Here is a 21,210-nt window from a genome sequence, read left to right on the forward strand (position 1 = left end):
AATCTCACTTAAAATATATAGCCTACCAGAACTGCTTAAAGATTGAGCTGATTTTGAGTTGCCTATGAGCATCAGCAGATTGCTTGCTGGAATACAACCTTCTCTACCACTGCTCAGGTTCTTTACAAACCTAAAAAAATAGAAAAGAAATAGAAGTCAGACTTATTCATTTGATGCCTTTGAAAGTTTTGCCCTAAACATCTGCCTTCTAAACACAGTTCTGCATATAAAAATTTTCAGACACAGATCTGCATACCAAAGTCCATCCTCCCCTTCACGAATCAGTTGAACTAGGTCTCCACTTTTCACTGTAAATTCTTCAGAAACTCCTTTGTCATAATCAGTCACAACTGTATATTTACCAGGAGTCTAAATGCACACAGAGGAAAGAAAACAAATTATTTCTGTTGAGTACTTTAAGGTATGTTGCAGTCTTTGTTATGTAATTATAGTATTTCTCCTTGTTTTTCATGTACCTACATGCTGAAGATGGTGTAATATTCATACTGTGGCATTAAAATTCTGCTGATTGATTACACGTAAATTCAACACAATTATCCTCACACCCTGAAAAACATTCAGTGAAATGTTCCCACCACAACAATTAATTCATATGGCTACAGAAGATAAAACCAAAAGAAACAGAAAATCTGGCAAACCCGGGCCACGGTGTCTGTGTGGAGGTCTATTGACACGGAAACTGAACAAGTCATTGCTTGATGGGTGTGCCATGGCACAACCAGCCACGACTCGTGGGCTGCAGGTGTGCAAAGGCACAGGGGGACCTCCCCTAGGCACAAACACCAGGCTGATTTGAGAGAAGGAGCTCTCCACTGCCCTGGGAATTTTGCCCAGCTGAGCATTTCAAGGCAGACACGTTCCCTCCTGCCAGCTTCAAAAGCATTCCTGTATCCTGTGCTGGTATCCCTTGCTGGCTCCATAGGAAAGCACTCGTGGTTACCAGCTTCATCTCGCCTGCCCCTCCTCCTCCCTCCTCCTCCGCGTCCGAAGAATTCAGCGGTTCCTCAGCACTGGACCAGCCGTCATTTTCCTCGGATGCATCCAGGGAATGGGATGGTTTGGCCCAGCCTTGGGAAGGAACAGGCAACAGTTAACTTGGCAGCAGTGAGCCATGGACTGGGAGAAACGCTCTCCCCACTGAAAAGCTCACAAGTGATCAACAGACAGGAGAAAAACTGACACAGGGAGGTAATTACAGTCACTGGGTGAAATTCACTGCTGGCAAAAGTTGGCCATTTCCCATCTGAGTAAGTGGAGTTGTGGGAATGCAAGGCAGTGAATTTAGCCCTCCGGATTTATATAAAGGGAAATGAATGGAGAGAATGCAAATTTCCAACTGAAAAACAAATACATAAAAATATTCCTATAATAAATATATATTATACAAAGATAAACAAGGGATAGATAATCTTTTTTCTTGGGAGGAAGCAAAAGACAGGAACATACACTTCTTGGGAAGAGGTTGAACACACAGGGCTGTCACCCAAAGCCACCTAACCAGCTTGCTCTAATAAGAGATAGACAAGCATTGCCTCCTTCACACTGTTAAGCACCGTCAACAAAATTCCTCACAAGTTACAAGCACTCTGTACTTCACCTGACAAGGTGGCCCATTATTGAAGAGGGTTCAGCCTGGTGCAAGAAAACTTAAGTACTTGGAACTATCTTGGTGTTAAGTCACTGCACCAAATACCACAACAACAATCTCCTGCCTGTCATTTATTGCTTTTTCTCTCTTAGTGTGAAGCATTTAATTTATTCATAAAGCTGAATCATATCCAGAGTGCACAAAATCCTCTTCCAAATAAAAGTACATCAGGTTTTATTAGTGGGATGTTTTACATCAAGTTCAGCAGCTGCTAATAAATGTGTTGAGCTTATAATGAAAAAAAGTCATAATAAAAGAGACACGTATTTGTAAGCAAGCTTCTTTTTCAAGCCAAATAGTAGCAACAGTGAAACTCAATGAAAAAAATGAAAGGAAGAACAAACTCTCCATTTTATGTAACTATTAGTTAAATTGAGAAAGCACCAGCATTTTTGCTTTGCACTGCTCCTGAGGCATTTGTCACACAGCTGATCACGCCAGTGCATTAGGAAAAACCTGAGCAGCATCAGAATAAAGCCAAAGAAATCACAGAAAGGAATCACACCCAGAGCACACCAAACGGAGTGGGACTTTTACCTTGCCTATGCTGCTGAGTGACCTGCACAAGAGTGGAAGTACTGACCCATTTGGCCCTGTTCAGGGTTAAGAATGAACTTCTATCTGTGAAGAAACTGAGTAATAAATTTCTGCTGTATTCCATGAAAATTTCCTTGGAAGCTTATATCTTGTAGTTGGCTTAGACACAGCTGAAAGCATTTCTGTCATTTCTAAGTTAGGAACAATGAAACAAAAGAAAACTTGGTTTCTTCTAATTGTTCCAAGCTATCATTAGAAACAGAACCAATGAGTTGCACAAAAGAAAAGAAAGTGAGCTCACTCTAAGTGTAACCTCATACTCACTGGGTAACAGCTTGGGTATGTTTTGGGTACGTTTTGGGTAACAGCTCTTGTTCCTCAGCCTCTTTCTTTTCTTACATTGTGCTGATGTGCTAAGAGCAGACTGGGTTGCTCCTGCCATACCAACTATACTCCTCCTTCTCATACAAGCTGGCACTCTACAATCAACAAGTCTGTATAAAAGCCCATCTCCTCCTGGGAAGGGAGGTGGTCACTACGGTCATATTTGTATTAGAAATCTATGGGACTGAAATCATCCATGCACATTCAGTGTGTGTTCTGCAGGGTGGGACTACATCAGGGCTCCCTATAAAGGCAGGAAAGGTAGAACAAGGGTAGGCAGGCCTGAGAAAAGACATGGTTATTCAGAAATTATTTCAGATATAATGATGCCAGGAAAACCAAGAAATCATTAACTGCTTCTCTTCACAAATAATCTAACAGGTTTCTTGAAAGAGCTATGATTAGCCTACAACATGTAATTCTGACACTAATTCATATTCCTTGAGCTCACTTCAGCATAAATCAGAGCAATACAGCAGTGACAGGAAAGGAATGGGGGCCATGTGCTCTGCTGTGGGCATCACCTGGCGCAGTTTCATCCCGAAATGCCCGGGTCATCTCCCTGCTTATCCCTCTTTGAGCTGGGGAAGGAGAAGAGATAAAGTGCCAGAAAAGAGATTGGCAGGTGTAAGACAGAAAGATGAGTTAGTAGATGTTTTAAATTAATTTACTTGGTTTAGCAGTTTCATAAAGTAAAGTGCTTGTGGGACAGAAAATCAGGTAAGCCTGTTCCAAAGACAATAATTTTACTGTAAATCAGCAATGATCAAGGACTCTCTTCCTTGGGAAATTTCAGCACCCAAGGAAAAAGCTATAAAATACACTTTTCTTTCAGACATTTTTGAGCCCTCAGGATTTCCATGGTACCTAGAGATCTCAGTTTTGCCTGCTACCTGCAGAAGAATAACCTTGTAACTCTCACATCCACCCTTGTGGTGTTTCTGCACATGTCTAGCCCAGGATTACATTGCCTGCTGCTCAGCAAGGTGAATGGGGTTGCAGTTTCCCCAGCACAGCAGCTGAGCTTGCAGCATTTCCACAGACAGGACAAAGGCTTCAGAAACCTGCAGAGGAGGCTGATGGTAGGGACTGAACCAGCTTCACCTTCAGACCAGTATTTTCTAAAGGAGATAGTGGTGGAAAGAGTCAGGAGGTGGGGGACTGCTCTCCTAGTACTCCACTACTCTAATTAATTAGCCCTAGGGATTTGTACTCAAACTTTCACCATCAGCCCTGCTGGTTAGAGATGGGTTGTTTAATTGAAATACTTTCCCATTCTCTGCTTAGCCGTGAGTTGGAAGGATGGGAGGCAAATTGCTGCAAGGGGTTCAGTTAAGTCATCTGGGGTTCACAGGGTGGTAGAAGTTGCCTAGTATCACCAAAAGAAAGATGCAACAGGTCTGCAGTAATAAAGGCAGATCTAAAACAGAAATTCCTCATGACAGTGATTTTTGGATTTTGTTTTGCTTTTTTAAAAGTTAAATCCTCTCCACAAGGGCCCCAGTGACAGAAGGATTCTAACACATGGAAAACCCTGTAATTCCATTAAACATGGCTGCTGGCTCTTTCTTTAGCAACAGATCTCTTTCCCCCGTCTTTTAAAAACAAGTTACCCATATGCTACTTTATTTAAACTAAGATAAAACTTCAGCCCATTGTGCTATCAAAACCAGCATATATAGAACCACTTGGAAAAACCCAGCTGATGTCAATACTGCTGCACACAACAGCATCACACAGGTATTCCCAGCACTCTGATGTAACATATTACACAAGGGATGTGTGGGTACTTGTGGAGTACAAGATGTGCCATCACTGTACCTCTTAAACCAAAAGGAGTTGGGTCACTCACTACTTCATGCCGTTTGGCTTTTTTGTCAGGACTGGTAGGAGAAGCTGCAGGAGGATGAATAGGTAAAAAACACAGAAGAGAGATATTGAAGAACTGGAAAAAAGAGAATAGCTGGACTGCATGCTAAATACCTTTGAGTTTACACTGGAAAACAAGTGATTTCTGTAATCTAAGTTTAGCTGTCACTGCTACGTGGCAGCAGAAGGAATTAACTATTTACAAGTAGTTATTTGAAGATAAACTGACAAATTTATTTTACAATAATAGATGAAAATATATGTAAACTTTAAAAAATTGATTAGACATCAATTAGCTTAATACAATTAATTTCAATTTCAGAGAAACATTACCAAATTAAGCAATCTTTTCTATGCAATGCTACAGCAATACCTGGTCCTGTAAGAAGGATCATTGGCAATGTCTGGCTTTTAGCAGAAGGAGATGGAGTTTCTGTCAAGGCAAGCATGGGACATTAGTGCTCACCTCAATAGCATTAGATACACAACCCTGGAGTATCTCCAGAAAGAACTCAAAGGTAATTGGATTTTAAACATGCATTCTGAAAAGATGCTTGTGGGGAAAAAATACCATGCTGTTGAACAAGTGCCATCACCTTAATGCAATTCAGACTGTCCAAAGACAGCTCTTCAAAGCAAGAAGTGACTGTACCAGTGTGATTACTTGGCAGGAGGAAGCAAGAAATGTCTCAAATTCTTATTGTCTGTTTTAGAAAAAAGGAGGCAAAGGCCATTTCTGGAAGAATAGGGAAATTCTTATTTTTCTATCCAGCAAAACAACATTGTCAGACACATTCTGCTGTTGTTATTTATACTTTGAGAATTTTGTTAGCAAGGATGCCAATGAAAAATCCTCTATAAAACCTTCACAGAATCACCTTGATTCCTTTTTGCCAAGTACTAGTGCATTTGGGGCAGATCCACTGAAGCTAGAAGCAGGCCAGGTGTCTGGTCAGAAGACAACTTCCTTCCTCTAGTTTTTCTACAGGAATAGGGCACTATAAACTCTGTCCTTGGCCTTGACAGTGAGATTGGAGGCACTGGAAACCACACTCCTTCTTCTGCATCTCCACAGCCCCATTTTTCCTAGCTGCATCTCCCCCTCCCACTCTGGAGCTGGCTTCCCTTGAAATCTCCCTGTCAGAGGCACCGACTAAGGAACCTAGCTTGACCTTGGGAGAGCAAGCTAGTGTGTACACTGAAAACCTGTCACACTACACACACATACAAGGTGATGCTTCGATCACAGCCTTACACAGAAAACAGTCTAGCCTTTTTTTGAAGTTACCTTTCTGACTTTTGAGGTTAGTAAAGCCCTGCAGAGTAAAGCGCTTTTTTGACAGTACAGAGCATTCTGTGGTAGAGCTAGTGTTGTCTACAAAGGAAGAGAGAGACACAGAAAGGGAGAAGGCCATGAAAAGATCCAGGCAAAAAGTCATTTGCAGCTGTGCCAGGGAACTTGCATATTAGGATGAGAAAGGACAACTGAAAGTCCAGGTACAACACAAGTGTCCAGTTCTTGCTGTGCAAGGGCTTGTACTGTCACTGGTTTAATAAATAATTTCCATGATGGGAAAAAAATAAAGAGGAAAAAACCCAAACCAAACCAAAACAAAAAACCTCTCTCTTAGGTCAGGTAATGCCAAGAATTTTTTTCAGGGAAAGAGAACCCTGAGAAGTTGGGCAGCTTTAAGAAAAGACCTACTGCAGACTTGGGCCTCAAAACAAATAGTTGCCACCTGCCTTTGGCTACTGTCCACTCAAGATAGCTTTGGGCCTGTCCTCACCACACCTGCAATGCAGAAATCAGTCCCAAGCTAAGGGCAGATGGGACCGGCACGCTGGTGCAGTGTGGGCAGCACTTTGTGGGTGGGCTGCCTTAGGCTGAAAACAGCAAAGCCCTGCTGGTTCAGGAGTCCTGCTGCCTCCCCTGCACTACCATGGCTACTCTGCTGGTGGATCTGCCTGTGCATCTGCAGTGCAGGCATGCTCCTTGCAATTACAGACCACAACATGTATGGGCAAACTCACCTTTGCCTTTCTCAGGGTACTTTGGTGCTACTGTAGTGCCACAACCTTCTAGACTTGTGAGATCAGCTTTTTTCTCCTCCGTTTTTTTGGTATTTCTGATATGGTTTCGTGAAGGACTGTTTATTAGAAGAGAATGAAGACAATCAATCCAATCACAGGCTTTTACATACACATATATAGGCTGAAAACCATTTATTTGTTACTTCCCAAACTGTAGCTTCCAGGACTGAAAAAGTCACTGGTGATTGTGCATTTAAAGCCCATGAGAACATACAATTGAGAAACACCTTTCCTGACTGCAATCACATGTACTATGGCAGTGGGAATTACTGGAAAGATGGCTCAGGACAACTTTCACTCACTTGCACCTAACAGGGTCCTCCTGAATGTACTAGGAATAAAAGAAGAAAGATAAAGGAATAAACTTTGCTTCTCAGTAGCTCTTAACACAGGAACAAAGGGACCTTGCAGTGGATTCCCATCACAACTTCATCTGGGAATGGGATAGAGAAAGGAACAAAGGGACCTTGCAGTGGATTCCCATCACAACTCCATCTGGGAATGGGATAGAGAAAGACACTCCCCAAATACGTTGTGCCTGGGAAATCCTCCCTGAGCAATGAGTAGATACATAAAAGATGCAGGGCAGAGAGATGCAGACCAATATGTATTTGAGAACACACCATATGGATATGAACACTTGGGCTTACGGATAGGTATGTACACACATGTGAAAAACCAGGCTGAGGAGCAGAGGACAAAGAGAGGTGTCAGGCAAGGGCAGAATAACAGATGGGAACAGAAGAATATATATATACGTTGGAATGGTGAAGGATGGAAAAAAAGAAAAACCTTGACCCAGAAATTGCGACACTGGAGGAATTAACACATTACTCAGGTTTAAAAGAAAGTAAATTGGAGTAAAAGAACAAGAGACAGAGAAAAGATACTGCTGTGAAAAAGACAAAAAAGAAGGTAACATGACATTGGAAAAGGAAGAAGTAGTAAAGGAAAAGATCGGTGAAGGAAGGAAAAGGTTGCTCCATAAAACTCTCTTATCTGGACTGCAATGTATATAATCAGCTGCTCAACAAGCAGACACATAATACCACCAGGATTTTGGCTGGTGCAGAAAATTATATTTCTGTGGCATTCTCTATCAACTGGCAGAATACATGCTACTGCTGCTCAGTTTAACAGTTCTGGAGATGTATAAACCCCAGTCTTTACAGCTTTATAGTAGAAAGAGAACTAATCCAAAACCTGAAAGCACAAGGACCGGTGTTAAGGGGTAGGAGCTATAAAGAACTGCAAATCAGATGTATTAGTGTATTTACAAGATAGCCAGGCTGATGTGACAACATCCTTACCTTGCACAAGATGATGTTGGTAGTGGAAGAGGTAAGCTCTGTGTTTGCTCTAGTGTCCTGTGCTGACTAGCTTCTGTAATGGAGGAAAAAAAAAGAACTATTAAAATTTATTTGTGTCCTATGCTGGGAAGATCCACAGGGCAGCATTTGAAGATCAAAGAGAAAACAGATTTTAAAAAATTTGAAAAACAAAACGAGAATCTCCAAGGTATTTTACCTCTGCATGCCTGCAGTTGACTTGTCAGCACTTTTCTTATTTCATTTACCCAAGTAGCTTTCACTTCAGGGGTTGGTGCCTACCCAAAAATAAATACAGTCAGCCACCAAGCACAGAATGGTTATTACACAAATAGTTGCATGCCAAAGCATAGCCTCAGAGGAATCATTCTAGAGGGACAGACAAAGCTCCCTCCCCAGTGCCTCCATGAACAGAAACTGGTTATAGCCACTGGAATAGGCTAAGGCAGAGGCTGTGCATGTGCTACAGCCAAACCCTGTGTCCCAAGCCATCCACTGCTCCAGTGACAGCCATACTCATGGTGTATACAATATCCTCTATGGACATTGTAAGATGTGATTATTTTTTTCTCCCAGAAGACTCTTCCATTGAAATATGATTTAGGTTTTCTTTTTTCTCCTACATTTCCTCATCACACTCTGTTAGTGATATAACAGAGGGAAAAAATTTCAAGATCTTCTTAGGGTTAGGCATCCGCTCCCCTTTTTTCTTTTTTTTTAATGTAGGGCCATGTTATTTACCTGTATAATGTAAACTTCTTCCCTCGCATTATACCAGATTTCAAATTTTTTTGCATCACCTTTGACATTTTCTGTTATTCCAACTGCAGCCATCTGGAAGCAAAGAGAACAGAAGCTGACCTACTGCATTGCAATTATGTTAAAAACAGAAGCAGGCAGCTACTGGTATTCTTTGGTACCTTATTTCTGAAAAGGAAAATCCCCTCTGGCTTCTTGCACAAGGAAAAGAGTAGCTAAAAAATTGTGATCAGCATGTTGGAAACAAGAGATTTAGTTCTTTGTATCAGCCTGCCTACCTTGGAGGGAAGCAGGGTTTAGGTACATTAGATTGAGACTGACTTGTAAACCGTCGCTTTTAAAATCCAGACCACCAAATCCTTCATGGTTTTTACATTACCTTTCCCTGTGTTTTCTATGTGATTAATGCAACTGCCATTCAGCTGGACAGAGAGCAACAAAAAGAAACTCAGACCTGCAGCACCAGTCAGGTTTGTCTGAAAGAGTGAAGTTCCCAGTACAATGCTGCAACACAGGTTTGCACAGATAAAACTAGAATGTTGTATTACTACAGGCTAAGCCCTCAGCACCTTGACCATCAGGATTGATCAGTGTCTTACATTTAAGGAGTGTTTGTAGCTATAAGAAGGTGCTTTCTCATATCCCTCTCCATTTTCTTCTCTCTTTTTACAGAACAGCACTGCTTTCTCATGGAGGAAGAGGTGTCGCTGCATTGGCTTGAAGCGTGCCAAATCTTTCACTTTTGTGTGACCCTTTTTATGATCAGTCCAGACATTGAAGGACCCCTGCATCAAGAGCTTGCCCAGCTCATTCAGATTGCCCTGGAACAAAAAAACCAGTGATATTTGTAACTACAGAGATAACATCAGATTAAATACAGACTCTGAACAGGTCTTTAGAAGTCTGTTGTTGCAAATAATCCCTCATATCAGTGTTTACTTTGTATTTGGAAATGCAATAAAGTCAGTGTTGAATTTTTTACATAAAATTTTCACTGGCCAACACTATTCAGGCAGGATTTTACAGTCTAGAGTACCAGTGGCAGAGGCACAGAGACCTGTGCATAGAAAGAGGGAAGCACAATACACATTTGGTTGTTTGGTTCTCCCCCCAAACTGTGCTCCAAATCTGCTTATGTATTGTTTTGGGTTTTGTTATTTTTTTAGGAACTGGAAGTTTTGAGTATAGTTTTACACAAAGATCAAAGAAAAAAGAACTTAGATAGACAGAGGAAAATATTAGTCATAGCAGGAAAACTTCAAAAGAGTATAAAGACATCCCTTTTCTATTATTTTCATTAGACAATTAAGTTTAAAGGCATGTTTTGTAAAACATTCTTCTCATTATTAGCACATAGGACAGGGCATGCTGTACATATATCTAAAAAAAGAAATGAAAATAAAGTTAAAAGTAAGCAAAAATATTGCTACTCACATCATAGCCTGTAATGGCTATCTGGTGCATAGAATCATTAACTGCTTTAAGAATGCCCAGTATAGAAGTTAGTGCTTCCTGAAGATCTTCAGCACCTTCACAGTTTTTACTGTACTTCAGCATTTCCTGAGTGCAAGGGAATGACAACACACTTATTCAGCTTTTGAAACAGTAGCAACTAGGAACGTTCAAATTTTAACACTGAATTTTAGGCAGGGGTGTTGGAATGAGATGATCTTTAAGGTCCCTTCCAACCCAAATAATTCTGTAATTCTGTGATCTTAAAGTCAGCCAAGTAGAGCTTTATACCATACAATCTAGTTGGTTCAATAGTGGCTGGAACTCAGTAGATCTTAAAGATTTACTTCCCATTTCTCCTGCTCATTAGCCAAATATATTTTGTTCATCTACAGGTTTTGTAAGCTGTATGTAAGAATTGTACAAGACTAACTTTGCAAATGTGTTTTTCATCACAATTGCAAAAAAAACCAAAAATCAAACCAAACCAACAATCCTCAACCGATTTTTAAGCTACTGTTCAATACAAGAATTGTAACATGCCTTTGTGAGAAATATTTCTTAGTTCAAACATGGCAAAATGTTATATAATAATTTAAATAAATTTAAGACAGCATATTGCTCTTATTTGGCTCTCTCAGTATATGGCTCTCTCAGTATTTAAGTGAATCACAACAGCATCCTTCATACAAACACCAGACAGTGCTCTCTCTCAAGTGCATTTCCTAGAGCCCAGCAAGGCAAGTTCCTGCAATATGGGTGAGGTGACCATAACTGAAGTATTTCAGATAGTCTACCATCTTTGTTTCAAAGTTTTCTTGGACCTTCTGGTTTCCCCCCCATCAACTTCCCACCTTCTTTTCAGCTGCAATCTAAGGGCAAAAGTAGCTACACAAGAAGTCTCTGTGTAATGTTTGCTTATTAGAAGTTTTTTGACTTTTTGAAAGAAAAAAGAACTGAGCTGAAAACGGATGGACAAGGATTTCTGTGTTCCCATTCACACATCAATTCACTAACTTTTAGGTTTCTCTCCAGCAGGATGAGAGAAGCAGCATTCAAAAAAAACAAAAAACAAAAAACAAAACACACACACACACAAAAAAAAAAAAAAAACCAACAAAAAACCCACCAAAAAAACCCAAAACCACCACCACAAAAAACAAACAAACAAAAAACCCAAAAAAACCCAAAAAAACCACAAAACAAAACAAAACAAACCACCAACCAAAAAACAAACAAACAAACAAACCCCCCCACAAAACAAAACAAACAAACAAACAAAAACAACAACAAAAAAAAGCACAAAATGTGCTTAGCGTTATAGTTTAGTAATACTTACTTTTAGCAATAATTGGTATTTGGTTATTCTTTGAACAGGTTTCAGCAAGTATGAATCCAAACTGAGCTTGTGGTCGAGTTTCCTCTGACATTCCTGCAATCAGTGTTGGATTTCATCAGGACACTAATCAGTATTTGTGGTATTTGTTCTTGAGAAGTTCAGCAAAAATAAACCAAACAAAAAACTCCAGACCCCAACAAAACCATAGCCACCATTATTTTAGGGATTCAAGTCAGCATACCTGGAAGAACACAGAGTCTGAAAACTGCCTCCACAAACTTTCAGACCGAGGTTTATTTTGACAGTATTTTTCATAAATCTGGAAGTCTTCCATCTGGAATTGGGGACACAAGCAAAAAGTTCATGAATTTTTGTGACTTTAATAGACAAAGTTCATAACAATTTTTTCATTTTCAATAATGCAATGAAAAAATCCACCACCAGCAAAAATTGAATCATTGTTTTTTTGTTTAGGATGCCTCAAGGAATTGCAAAATCACTGATTTTGTAATGGCTACTAATTTGCGAAATAAAACATTCCTATTAATTTTTGCTTCAGTTGAATGTTAAACACCTTATGAATAAGCATATGTCACATTTACAAATATATTTCTGCTACAATATGAAAAATATCTCTATGAGTACCCAGCCATGACACCCACCATGTAGCTTTCTTTAAAAGACTTTGTCCTTTTTCTTTATTTTCATTTCACAAATGTGTTTTTCACTGAGGGTTGCACTAAGGTAAACCAAGCAGTTTGTTCCCCCTTATTACTTCAAAAATTAAGTGGCATTACTTCAGCACTTGCTGAAAGCAAAAGGAAATAAAGACTGTTGACAATGTCATAGAACCATGGATATAAAGGAAAGACCAGGTAGGAAATCAGCAGGCACAGAAGTACCTCCATCCCTCAGTTTTAGCAAACAGCATTTCCATGGATTTAGCCATTAAACAGAAGAGAGGGGTGGCTCCTCCCAGGAGCTTTAGAGCATCAATAGCATCAGTCTGATTTCCATACACACATTCTTATTTAGCCTTTAGGATACTACAGGTGGGACTTCATAGCTTTCTATTTTTGGAACAAAAATGTTTTGGACTTTCTCTGTTGAGGCATACTCTTTAAAGAAAACAGAAAAGAACAAAACAACAATCCAATGAAGAAATCTAGCCAAGTAAACCAATCATTTGTAGTGATGTGAAACAATGCAGTGCATGACTCCTCTTCATGCTTTCCTGACTTCCACTTTAAAAAAGCTGTTTTCTTTTAACAAGATAGTAGTTTTTTTCCTAACAAAATCAGTTGTGCTGCACAGGTGAAAATATCTCTAACTCTCAAATAACATCTACATTCTCAACCTATTATATGTTGAGGACAAACAAAGGGGATGTGGTGGTAATTGCTACATGAGAATCACTCTCCCATGTTACAGCCCCAAAGAGGTTTCTGAATGAAGTGCCAGCAAAAGGCAACACATACCTGATCCAGAAAGCACCGTCCCACTAGTTCTGGGTATTCCACATAGGTTTCCAGTTCTCTCAAGAATATTCTACGAGAAACAAAGTTTTCTTAGAGCACACATTAAAGAAAGTTGTTACAATGTTCAGTCTTGCAATTAGTATTCTAAACTTTTGGAAAAAAAGTTGTAATGCTACAAAACTAGACATAATACTTCTAGATCATGTATTTTAAAGGGGATAGCAAATTAAAACAAATATTCTTACTGTTGTTGCAAGTGAAATAAAATACATAGTTGGAGAAGAAAGGGGGATTGAATTTCCCTGCCTTATGTATTCAGCAGCAGGATTTGTACAGTTTAAAGTGTTTGGGTTGTGCTTCCAAATACTACCAAGAACCACTCACCTAACAACCCAAAATCCACCTTCTCAAAACTAAAAACAAACCCACCAAAAAAAACCCCAAAAACAAAAACAAACCTGAAAAAATCAGTGAGAAAACTCCCATTCTAGTTTTGCTTGAATAAGAAACATCTACTTAATATGCTTAATTTCTCTTGAAAATCAATTTCCCTTTCCTATGAATTTAAATGTTATCCTATGAAAAAATACCCCTCTAGCAGCAAGGATTCAGAATTCAGAGAAGTCGCTCAAGATATACATTTAATATCTAAAAATAATTACGGTTTTATATATTATTTAATACAGCTATAGAAATATAAAATTTATCACCCTCAGTCAGATGCAAGAGTTGAGAATTTGTGGTTTAGAACCATAATTCACCTTCCATAGCTAAAGTAATAAAAAAAAAGAAACCCAAACAAAACCTACTTTACTTATCTTGTAACCAGATCCAAATGTTTTGCTTCAGACAGATGACCACAACGCAAAATCCTACCTGTGTACTGCATGTATGCAGTTTCACACAGCTTTGCTCATCTTTTATAGATATTTTCCTCTTCCTCTTCTGTGCAATACAGTGTTAACATGCCATATAGACAAGTAGAACTTTGTAAGGATCTTTTAGCAATCTAAGGCAGATTAAAATACAAAGTAAAGAATCTCATCCAAATGCTGTTCTTAGACCCGACTGCAAATCCTCACCTGTTGTGAAAGTGATAAATTTCTTCCATATTCCCAAACAAGATATCTTTTTTATTTTGCAGTTCTGGTGAAATGAGATGAGCCATTAAGGGGTTGTCCATCTCTGCAGCATAGCCCTAAAACACAGGAGAGAGGCACAATTATTATCTCCCTTTACTTGCAGTACTTGTCTCTCTAACAGGGCAGTCTGCCTTCAGGCTGACAGACAGACAAGGTCAGAGAGCTCACTATTAATCATGAAAGCAGAACACAAATTCTGGTTTTTCATCACCCCACTCAGACACACACAGAGTGTTTAAAAAGACACTTGAGTAAATCCTGTGATTCTAGATAAGTGAGGATAAAACAAAGTTTGCAATAATTTTCACCAAGTAAAGGCTCTACACATCCATACTGCTTACAAATTATACTCTTTTTGCTAAGACTTCAAACATCTGAATTTGTAGCCACAATTCCAGTACACACACAAACCTTCATGCCTGTCTTAGCCATTGTTATGAAGGAATAAGCTGACTGCAGTTATTTCTGCAGGTAACAGAAACCATGAAGCTAAAAATTCTGTTTAAGGCACTTCCATTTGTTTGGTATCAAAAGGAGTAGCTTTAGATTCCCACACCTTCCACTTGTCATATAAGCACACTTTCTCTTGTCTGTTTATCTGGCACAGAAAAGGACACAAGTGGCTTTAGCCCAGGACTGTTCTCCTCTGGCCCTGAGGCCACTAATCTGTGTTTTCTCAAAATGCTAAAATACCCTAAACAAACTAAACATTCCCAACAAACTAACCAGAAAAACAGCAGGAATTATCTAGCACCTGCATTATAAGCAGATTTTTTTTATATAAGTAGATTTCTTAGTTTACAGGCATTGAAGGAAAATGATCCTATCTTCTTTAGATTTGGATTCGATTTTTCACTTGTGTGTTTTTTTCGTTTGTGTGGTTTTAATTTTTTTTTTAAACACAAAGGGATCCTTGCATTAAGTCACACTGATTATAATAAACCACACCAAATTATAAAAAGCTAAATAACTAAAAGAAAATATAAGCAAAAGTGCACCTACAATTAATTAATTTTAATTTCAACACGTGGTCCAAACTACAAAAGTAGAAGAACTAGCTGGTAAAGTCAGCTAACCTGAGGAATTCAAGCATTTGAATAGGACAGAACTATTTTTTTAAAGAATCCAGAATCAGCCCTTTTAAATGCCTTTGGGTATTTTTTCCTCAAACACCACCAAAAAAAAAGAAGATGAAGAAGAAGAAAAAGAAAAAACCCAGTGGTATAGGCAAAGATGATGGAGCTCATAAATAACTAAACATTGCTTCCTTTCTCATAGTTCTGCTGCCCTCAAGTAGGAAAATGCAGAGTCTGAAAGAGAGAGGGTGGAATAAATAAAGAAAAATTGTACAGCCTTAAAAATTTTAAAAATAATTTAGATAAAATAGAGTTAATTTTTTTTAATAGGAAAAGACCTACTGCAGCCACCATGCAGTTTAGATGAAGAACTGCACAAAGAGAGTGATTTCCACTTTAAGTCAAGATGATATCAAACATCTCAGCACAGCCAGCACTGGCAAAAAAGAAGGAGTATTGAATTTAGCTGATGTCAGAGGAAGCCTGACAGAGTTCATTACTTGTGAATTTTGAAGGAACAAACCCGTGAAATACATACATACACAAAAAGTTTTTGTCATTTTTTCACTTTAGGCTGATACACATTTAAAATTTACTATAAAAGCCTTCATGTTTTACTATCTATGCAGTAGCTGAGTTTTAAGAAAAGAGAGGGAAAACTAATTAATGCAGTCACTGAGATAATTTAATCTTACTTAGATTATTTAATCTTAATTTAAAAATGTTTAAGGTTTTACTCAGTCTTTCATTTGAAAGCTATTCCAAAACCATCCAAGTAAGTGGAAGTAAGGGTAGAATTCAATACCTGAAAATAGATTAGACCAGTATTCCTCTCCCAGTAAAGATTACTGCATTTCACAGACTAAAGTGGAATGATCATGGTTATTAATGAAAGAAAAATTACTGATCTTGGATAAGCTATAGCAGTTTCTAAATAATCAGTCTTGGGAAACTACCTTGCTTTTTTCCTATCGGAATCCTTGGCAGACAGAAAATGCATGGCAAACAAATAGGACATAATCAGAGTAGACACTGTCTCCACAAAGGAGTACCAGGTAATTTTACATGAAAAATTGCAAGATTAGATTTCTTCTATTCTATAATAGGAGAAACAAAGGGAATGGGAGAACAGCCAAAACTATGGACTAATAACTAGAATTACTCAAAAGCTGGGAGATTGCCACTGAACCGTACCTCATCAAGTATCTGATCCAGAATTACTGCTGGCACTCCCAATCACCCAAGTTCAAGACAGAGGGATGCCAAACTGCAAGGAGGCACAGAGACGTGTGCCTGGCACGAGTGATGGAGTGTTGATCACAGTGGCACAAAACCAGACACTTAACCTAGCAAGACAGGAGTTGCACTGCACTCCATGGAAAACAAGAGTAGTACCACAGGAATAGAAAGATGCTCCAGTAGCAACAGTAAGGACCAAAAATCCTCCAACTATTCAAGTCTTGGTTTTATGAATAAACCTGTATTTTTGTATACAAAAGCAGGGAATAAAAAGATCTTTAAGGCCCACTCCCAACTGAGTTGGATTTATTATCACACGTCAGATGTGACCATACTGTTGTAATCAACATTTCAAGCACTTGGACTGAGCTCAGGATGTAAATGCTGTGGGAAGCTCAGCACAAACTAGCAAAACCAAGACCAGAGTCCAAAACTCTCACACACTACTCTTACTTGAAGGTATGCACTCAGAAATTATTAATCCTGGTCCAAAACTTTAGACAGTTCCTATTTAGGAGCGTAATATTGATATGGATACCAAGAATATCCATTTGTCTCAACTCTAGTTCATCCTGATCAAATTATTCAGCCATAGTTATCTGCAACTTCATCATTCCCTGCAATCAAATTGGATTACAGGAAAATGACACATCCATGACTTAAACATGCAATGACTTAAACTTGAGGAAAAAAAGAATACTGCAGTGCATTTCTACAAGCAACTCAGCAGTGCTGCAATCATGCCTCCATAAATGAGGAGCAAGGGGAGCACCTTTGCTTCCTCAATGATTTCAAATGAGGATTTTATTACAAAGCATTCTGTTCCCACAGTTGTACCCAAGACATGTGGAAGATCACTTAAGGATGTGCAAAGCAAGATGCAAGAAACTACTTTTCTCCTCTGACACAGTAGTCTCGATGCAGATTCACGTTCCTGTGTGACATATGCCCTTCCTGGAACTGACCCAAGACAGTGGGAAGAACTTTTGCAGGAGTTAATGATCATTACAAATCTCACTATGATTCCACCTAAATATAAAGGCATGTCTTATTTTCTGGTCAATTTATGTTTTCTAATACAAAATCCTAGTTGTATGACTATTTCTTGAAAAAATGACATATTGGTACCTCTGTGAATATATGATAAGAAAGGAAAAATATAATGACCACATTGCTTGACAGAAGAAACAGAGGCTTTATGGTGGTAAGGAAAATGTAAGAGCATCCATGAAATGCAAGAGATTCACTAACACCCACAGTGAAACCTAGTCTTTACCTCAAGAACACAGAGAAGTTCTTCCACATATGCTCGTTCAGTCTCGATAAGTTCATTCATTACATGCCTGTGGACAAAGAATGATAATTAAGGTGGGCCTATTCACTTGTGTAAAGTAATGAGGCAACATTAGTTTTGTCTGTGTTGCTTCTTTACTTCAGACAATAAAAGAACAATTTCCAGGTAATGCAAAATGTGATGTTCTATGGATATTCCTGACATTACTTTATATATCCTTATTGAGAGATATGTATTTTTGAAATATTTTAAGATTTCTGAAAATGTGTTTGAACAGGAAAACATAAAATCTGGCAGTTTCAGTGCTGTAGTAACTGAATTGAAGCAGTAGAGTGTTTTATCATCATATGTACAAAATCTGGTTATACTGTGTTTGCAACTATTATGGGAGCTGGAGTTGGAGCTGCATAGGATGATCAAATACAGGCTTAAAGCTACACTGGTAATTTAAATTAGAGGCATTTAAGGCACACTTTAAATATCTTAATGATGCTTTAATTTCCTTTATGATCAAGCATTGAATCATACTTCCCCCAAATTCCTTCCCCTGTGATTTTGTGTGATGTAACAGAAGGTTATAACAGTAAAAAAGACCACATAAGTAGCCAGTTTACAAGTAAAAATGCAAGGTCTGCTATATGCATTGCAGGTGGTACTAAGTAATTTCTTTAACATATGTTATGTTCTTCAGTTTTTATAGAAGTGATTTTTTGGTAACAAATATCAAAACAGTGACTAAAAACAGCCCAATAAAAAGACAAAGTCTCAGAGCATGGGGACCAAAACCTCCAATAGATTTACAGGTGGTTTATTACTCAAAACTGTATCATCTCTGAAATGAAAATCAGTAGTTGTCCTGCCATAGCATCACCTCACTGAAGCAAAGGCAGATCCTGGTACTACCCAAACTCTAAACAATGCTGCAGACAGACTGAAATGTCTTTCTTTGTGCACAAAGCATAGCCAATGCATTCCAAAAAGCACTGAGGTTATTTCAGAGAAATACTCTCGTTTTATCAAATCCTTAGCCAAACTCAGGCTTTGCTGGAACTAAATCAGAGAAAACCCGCACTTCTTGCTTATCAAAATATACTTACTGCCGTAACACAGCTAGGTTTTCTTCATCATCCATCGTAGATCCTCCTCTGCTTTGGTGGAGTTCAGTCATTTCACTCTAAAGAAGGAAACAAACAATGAAAAAAATAATCATGGCATCACAGATGCAGAAAAAACACTTTAAAATACAGAGCTTTGTGCTCAGCACTTTTCACTGGAAAGACTGCTCCACTAGAAATGAAGGCAGTTTGCAAGAACGCTGTGAAAAAAAAATGAGTCACCCTGAAGGCCTTGAAGCTCACAACATATGGATGTGGAAAGTTCTCCATCAAAAGCCAGATTAGAAAAGATGTTGGTTCAAAGTCCCTTTTCAAGAAGACATCAGAGCACCAGCATAATCTTGTAGGCAACACTAGCTTTAGTGTATTTTCCATGCTAAAAATAAGATACTGTGCTAACTTTCTGGTTACTTCTTAACCCAACACAGAAATTCACTCTTAAAACTTTTACTGTAATGCCTAAACCTAACTATGGCTTGCTGAAAAAAAGAGGGGTTCTGCTTTCAAGCCCTCCTTCAACTAACCTTTTTCTCTCCAAATGTTGTCCATCCTGGTCACGTGGTCCTGCCTTCCTTGTCTTTTGCTGAACCTTTGCTGGGCTGATTCAGCTCTAACCCAGTGAGAAACTACTTGTTTCTGTTGCTGCTGTCAGGATACTTCCCTTCCTGCAGGCAGGGCAGGAAGACCATCCCCACTTGGGAATGGCAACCCACTAGGTCAGGTGAAGCTGTCTGGGAGCCAATGACAACTACTGCTTCACTGTCAATGGTTTTAAGAGTAGCCAATTACTACTGGCAAATAAAAACTATTTCCTGTTCATAAACTTAATATTTTGCTGCCCCTAACATTTTCCCTAATATTGGCCACTATTTACTTTGCCCTCCCTCATAACCAGCCCAGTAACAAAGCAGCCCCTATTTGAACCACATGACTGTTTCGCCAGCGTTACTTCAACTGGGATGATGCCGTGACTTTTTCAGTGGAATTCCCTCATATCTATTGAGAATTCCTGAATATTCTGTTGCACTGTGACTTTCTCAAGTGGCACACATGTGAAACACAGGAAGTGAAAAAAATACCTTTCCTTTTCTGTAGTTTACCCTCCGAAGCGCGCTGCCTTCTGAGCTGGACACGTTTTCTCTTTGGAGACCTACACATGTAAACCAGAACCAAACAGAAGTTAGAGCTGGATCACATCTGACACACGTTTGTGCAACCACAAATTATGGCTGGAAGTTTCTTCAAGCTGCTCAGCATAGCACAGAAAAACCTAAAGCCTAATACAGTTACTTACTTGGAGAGGTACAAGGAGATTTTACAAATGCTTCAGGTCTAGGAGCAACCGGCTGTACAGGACGTGTCTGCTTAGCTGCCAGCTTCTTAAGGCTTACTTGCCGCTTTTGAAACATTTCTTCCATACTTTCTTGCTTTTGGAAAACTTTTTGTACATGCTCCTACGGTTGCCATAGAAATAAAAAAACAACTTGAATTTTTTAAAAAATTAAATAATTTATTTTTATTTTTAAATTCCTGTCAGAGACCTATCAACAATTTACATTGACATCTACAGCATACTGATTTGAAATTGCAATTACTTTTATATCACATATAGAAATATTACACCAGCTCTTCACTCTTAAGAAGGTGTAATTTACTGTGATTTAAAAATTGGAACTTAAAAATTGGAACATCACTTCAAAAATACTTTGTGTGCTTACTATAGAGAAATCTGAGATTCAAGTTGCAATTGAAAAAAGATTCTGTTATATGAAGAGATCAACCATGAAGAAAATGAATATATTCTCAAATTCTAAAAAATAAATTTTAAAAAAGTAGCACATTTTTGCTACATAAAACAAAAGGTACTTCAAATACTCTCTTGGAAGAATTATTTTAAAAAAAGCAATTTTACTGTCTGAAAAATTTGAGTAGTTACAAACAGTCTCTGAAGCGCTTGATACTTATCCAAAGATGCAATGAGACTCAGGCACAGAAATGTATTGGCTTTCTAGTTCACAGGTATAACTCCTTGTACTGATTATTTACCTTTATCAATGCCAGCACAAGAGAGCAATTCTAAAATGAACAAATGGATACACAGATACACATAAACATCTTCTGGTACCTTTAGGTCTTCACTGAGGATATGTGCATATTCTCTGTAAATTTTATTCAGCTCCTTGATTTTATTGCCAGCACCAGTATCCAGGAATTTTTCAATCTCCTGTAAAGCTGCTTCTGCACCATCCTGAGACTGACACTTATCGACTGGCTGGGAAGCCAGCAGGTAAATTCCTTCATCACACCACTTCATAGACTGGAAACAGAGAAGAACGGGCTCAGAGTGCACCAATGGCAGCATCACACACTAAGAGTCTGAAACACCTCAGCCTTGTCATGAATTCAGCTGTTTCAAGAGAAAACTTGCAGCACGGTGA

At 38.7% G+C, this 21,210-nt stretch overlaps 1 protein-coding gene across 10 annotated transcripts in view; it reads right to left on the reverse strand.

Moving 5' to 3' along the window:
* MCF2L (MCF.2 cell line derived transforming sequence like) overlaps window positions 1-21,210 on the reverse strand; it is a 152,045-nt gene that overhangs the window by 2,191 nt on the left and 128,644 nt on the right. For 9 of the 10 annotated variants that reach the window (XM_063392745.1, XM_063392744.1, XM_063392749.1 and 6 more), the window contains 18 exons: window positions 20,898-21,089; window positions 20,067-20,226; window positions 19,852-19,922; window positions 18,755-18,831; window positions 17,640-17,706; window positions 13,989-14,104; window positions 12,907-12,976; window positions 11,670-11,762; window positions 11,429-11,521; window positions 10,072-10,197; window positions 9,237-9,458; window positions 8,620-8,712; window positions 8,078-8,156; window positions 7,861-7,933; window positions 6,491-6,606; window positions 962-1,089; window positions 257-369; window positions 27-130 (listed from right to left, as the gene is read on the reverse strand). In XM_063392745.1, the coding sequence (XP_063248815.1) occupies window positions 27-130; window positions 257-369; window positions 962-1,089; window positions 6,491-6,606; window positions 7,861-7,933; window positions 8,078-8,156; window positions 8,620-8,712; window positions 9,237-9,458; window positions 10,072-10,197; window positions 11,429-11,521; window positions 11,670-11,762; window positions 12,907-12,976; window positions 13,989-14,104; window positions 17,640-17,706; window positions 18,755-18,831; window positions 19,852-19,922; window positions 20,067-20,226; window positions 20,898-21,089 (1,993 nt within the window). Of the gene's footprint in view, window positions 1-26; window positions 131-256; window positions 370-961; window positions 1,090-4,411; window positions 4,487-4,832; window positions 4,893-5,747; window positions 5,835-6,490; window positions 6,607-7,860; window positions 7,934-8,077; window positions 8,157-8,619; window positions 8,713-9,236; window positions 9,459-10,071; window positions 10,198-11,428; window positions 11,522-11,669; window positions 11,763-12,906; window positions 12,977-13,988; window positions 14,105-17,639; window positions 17,707-18,754; window positions 18,832-19,851; window positions 19,923-20,066; window positions 20,227-20,897; window positions 21,090-21,210 lie in introns of all 10 variants that reach the window. The other variant, XM_063392754.1, reaches the window with a different exon arrangement.

Source organism: Prinia subflava, chromosome 3 (assembly GCF_021018805.1).
Source record: "Prinia subflava isolate CZ2003 ecotype Zambia chromosome 3, Cam_Psub_1.2, whole genome shotgun sequence".
In the NCBI taxonomy this organism is placed as follows: Eukaryota; Metazoa; Chordata; class Aves; order Passeriformes; family Cisticolidae; genus Prinia; species Prinia subflava.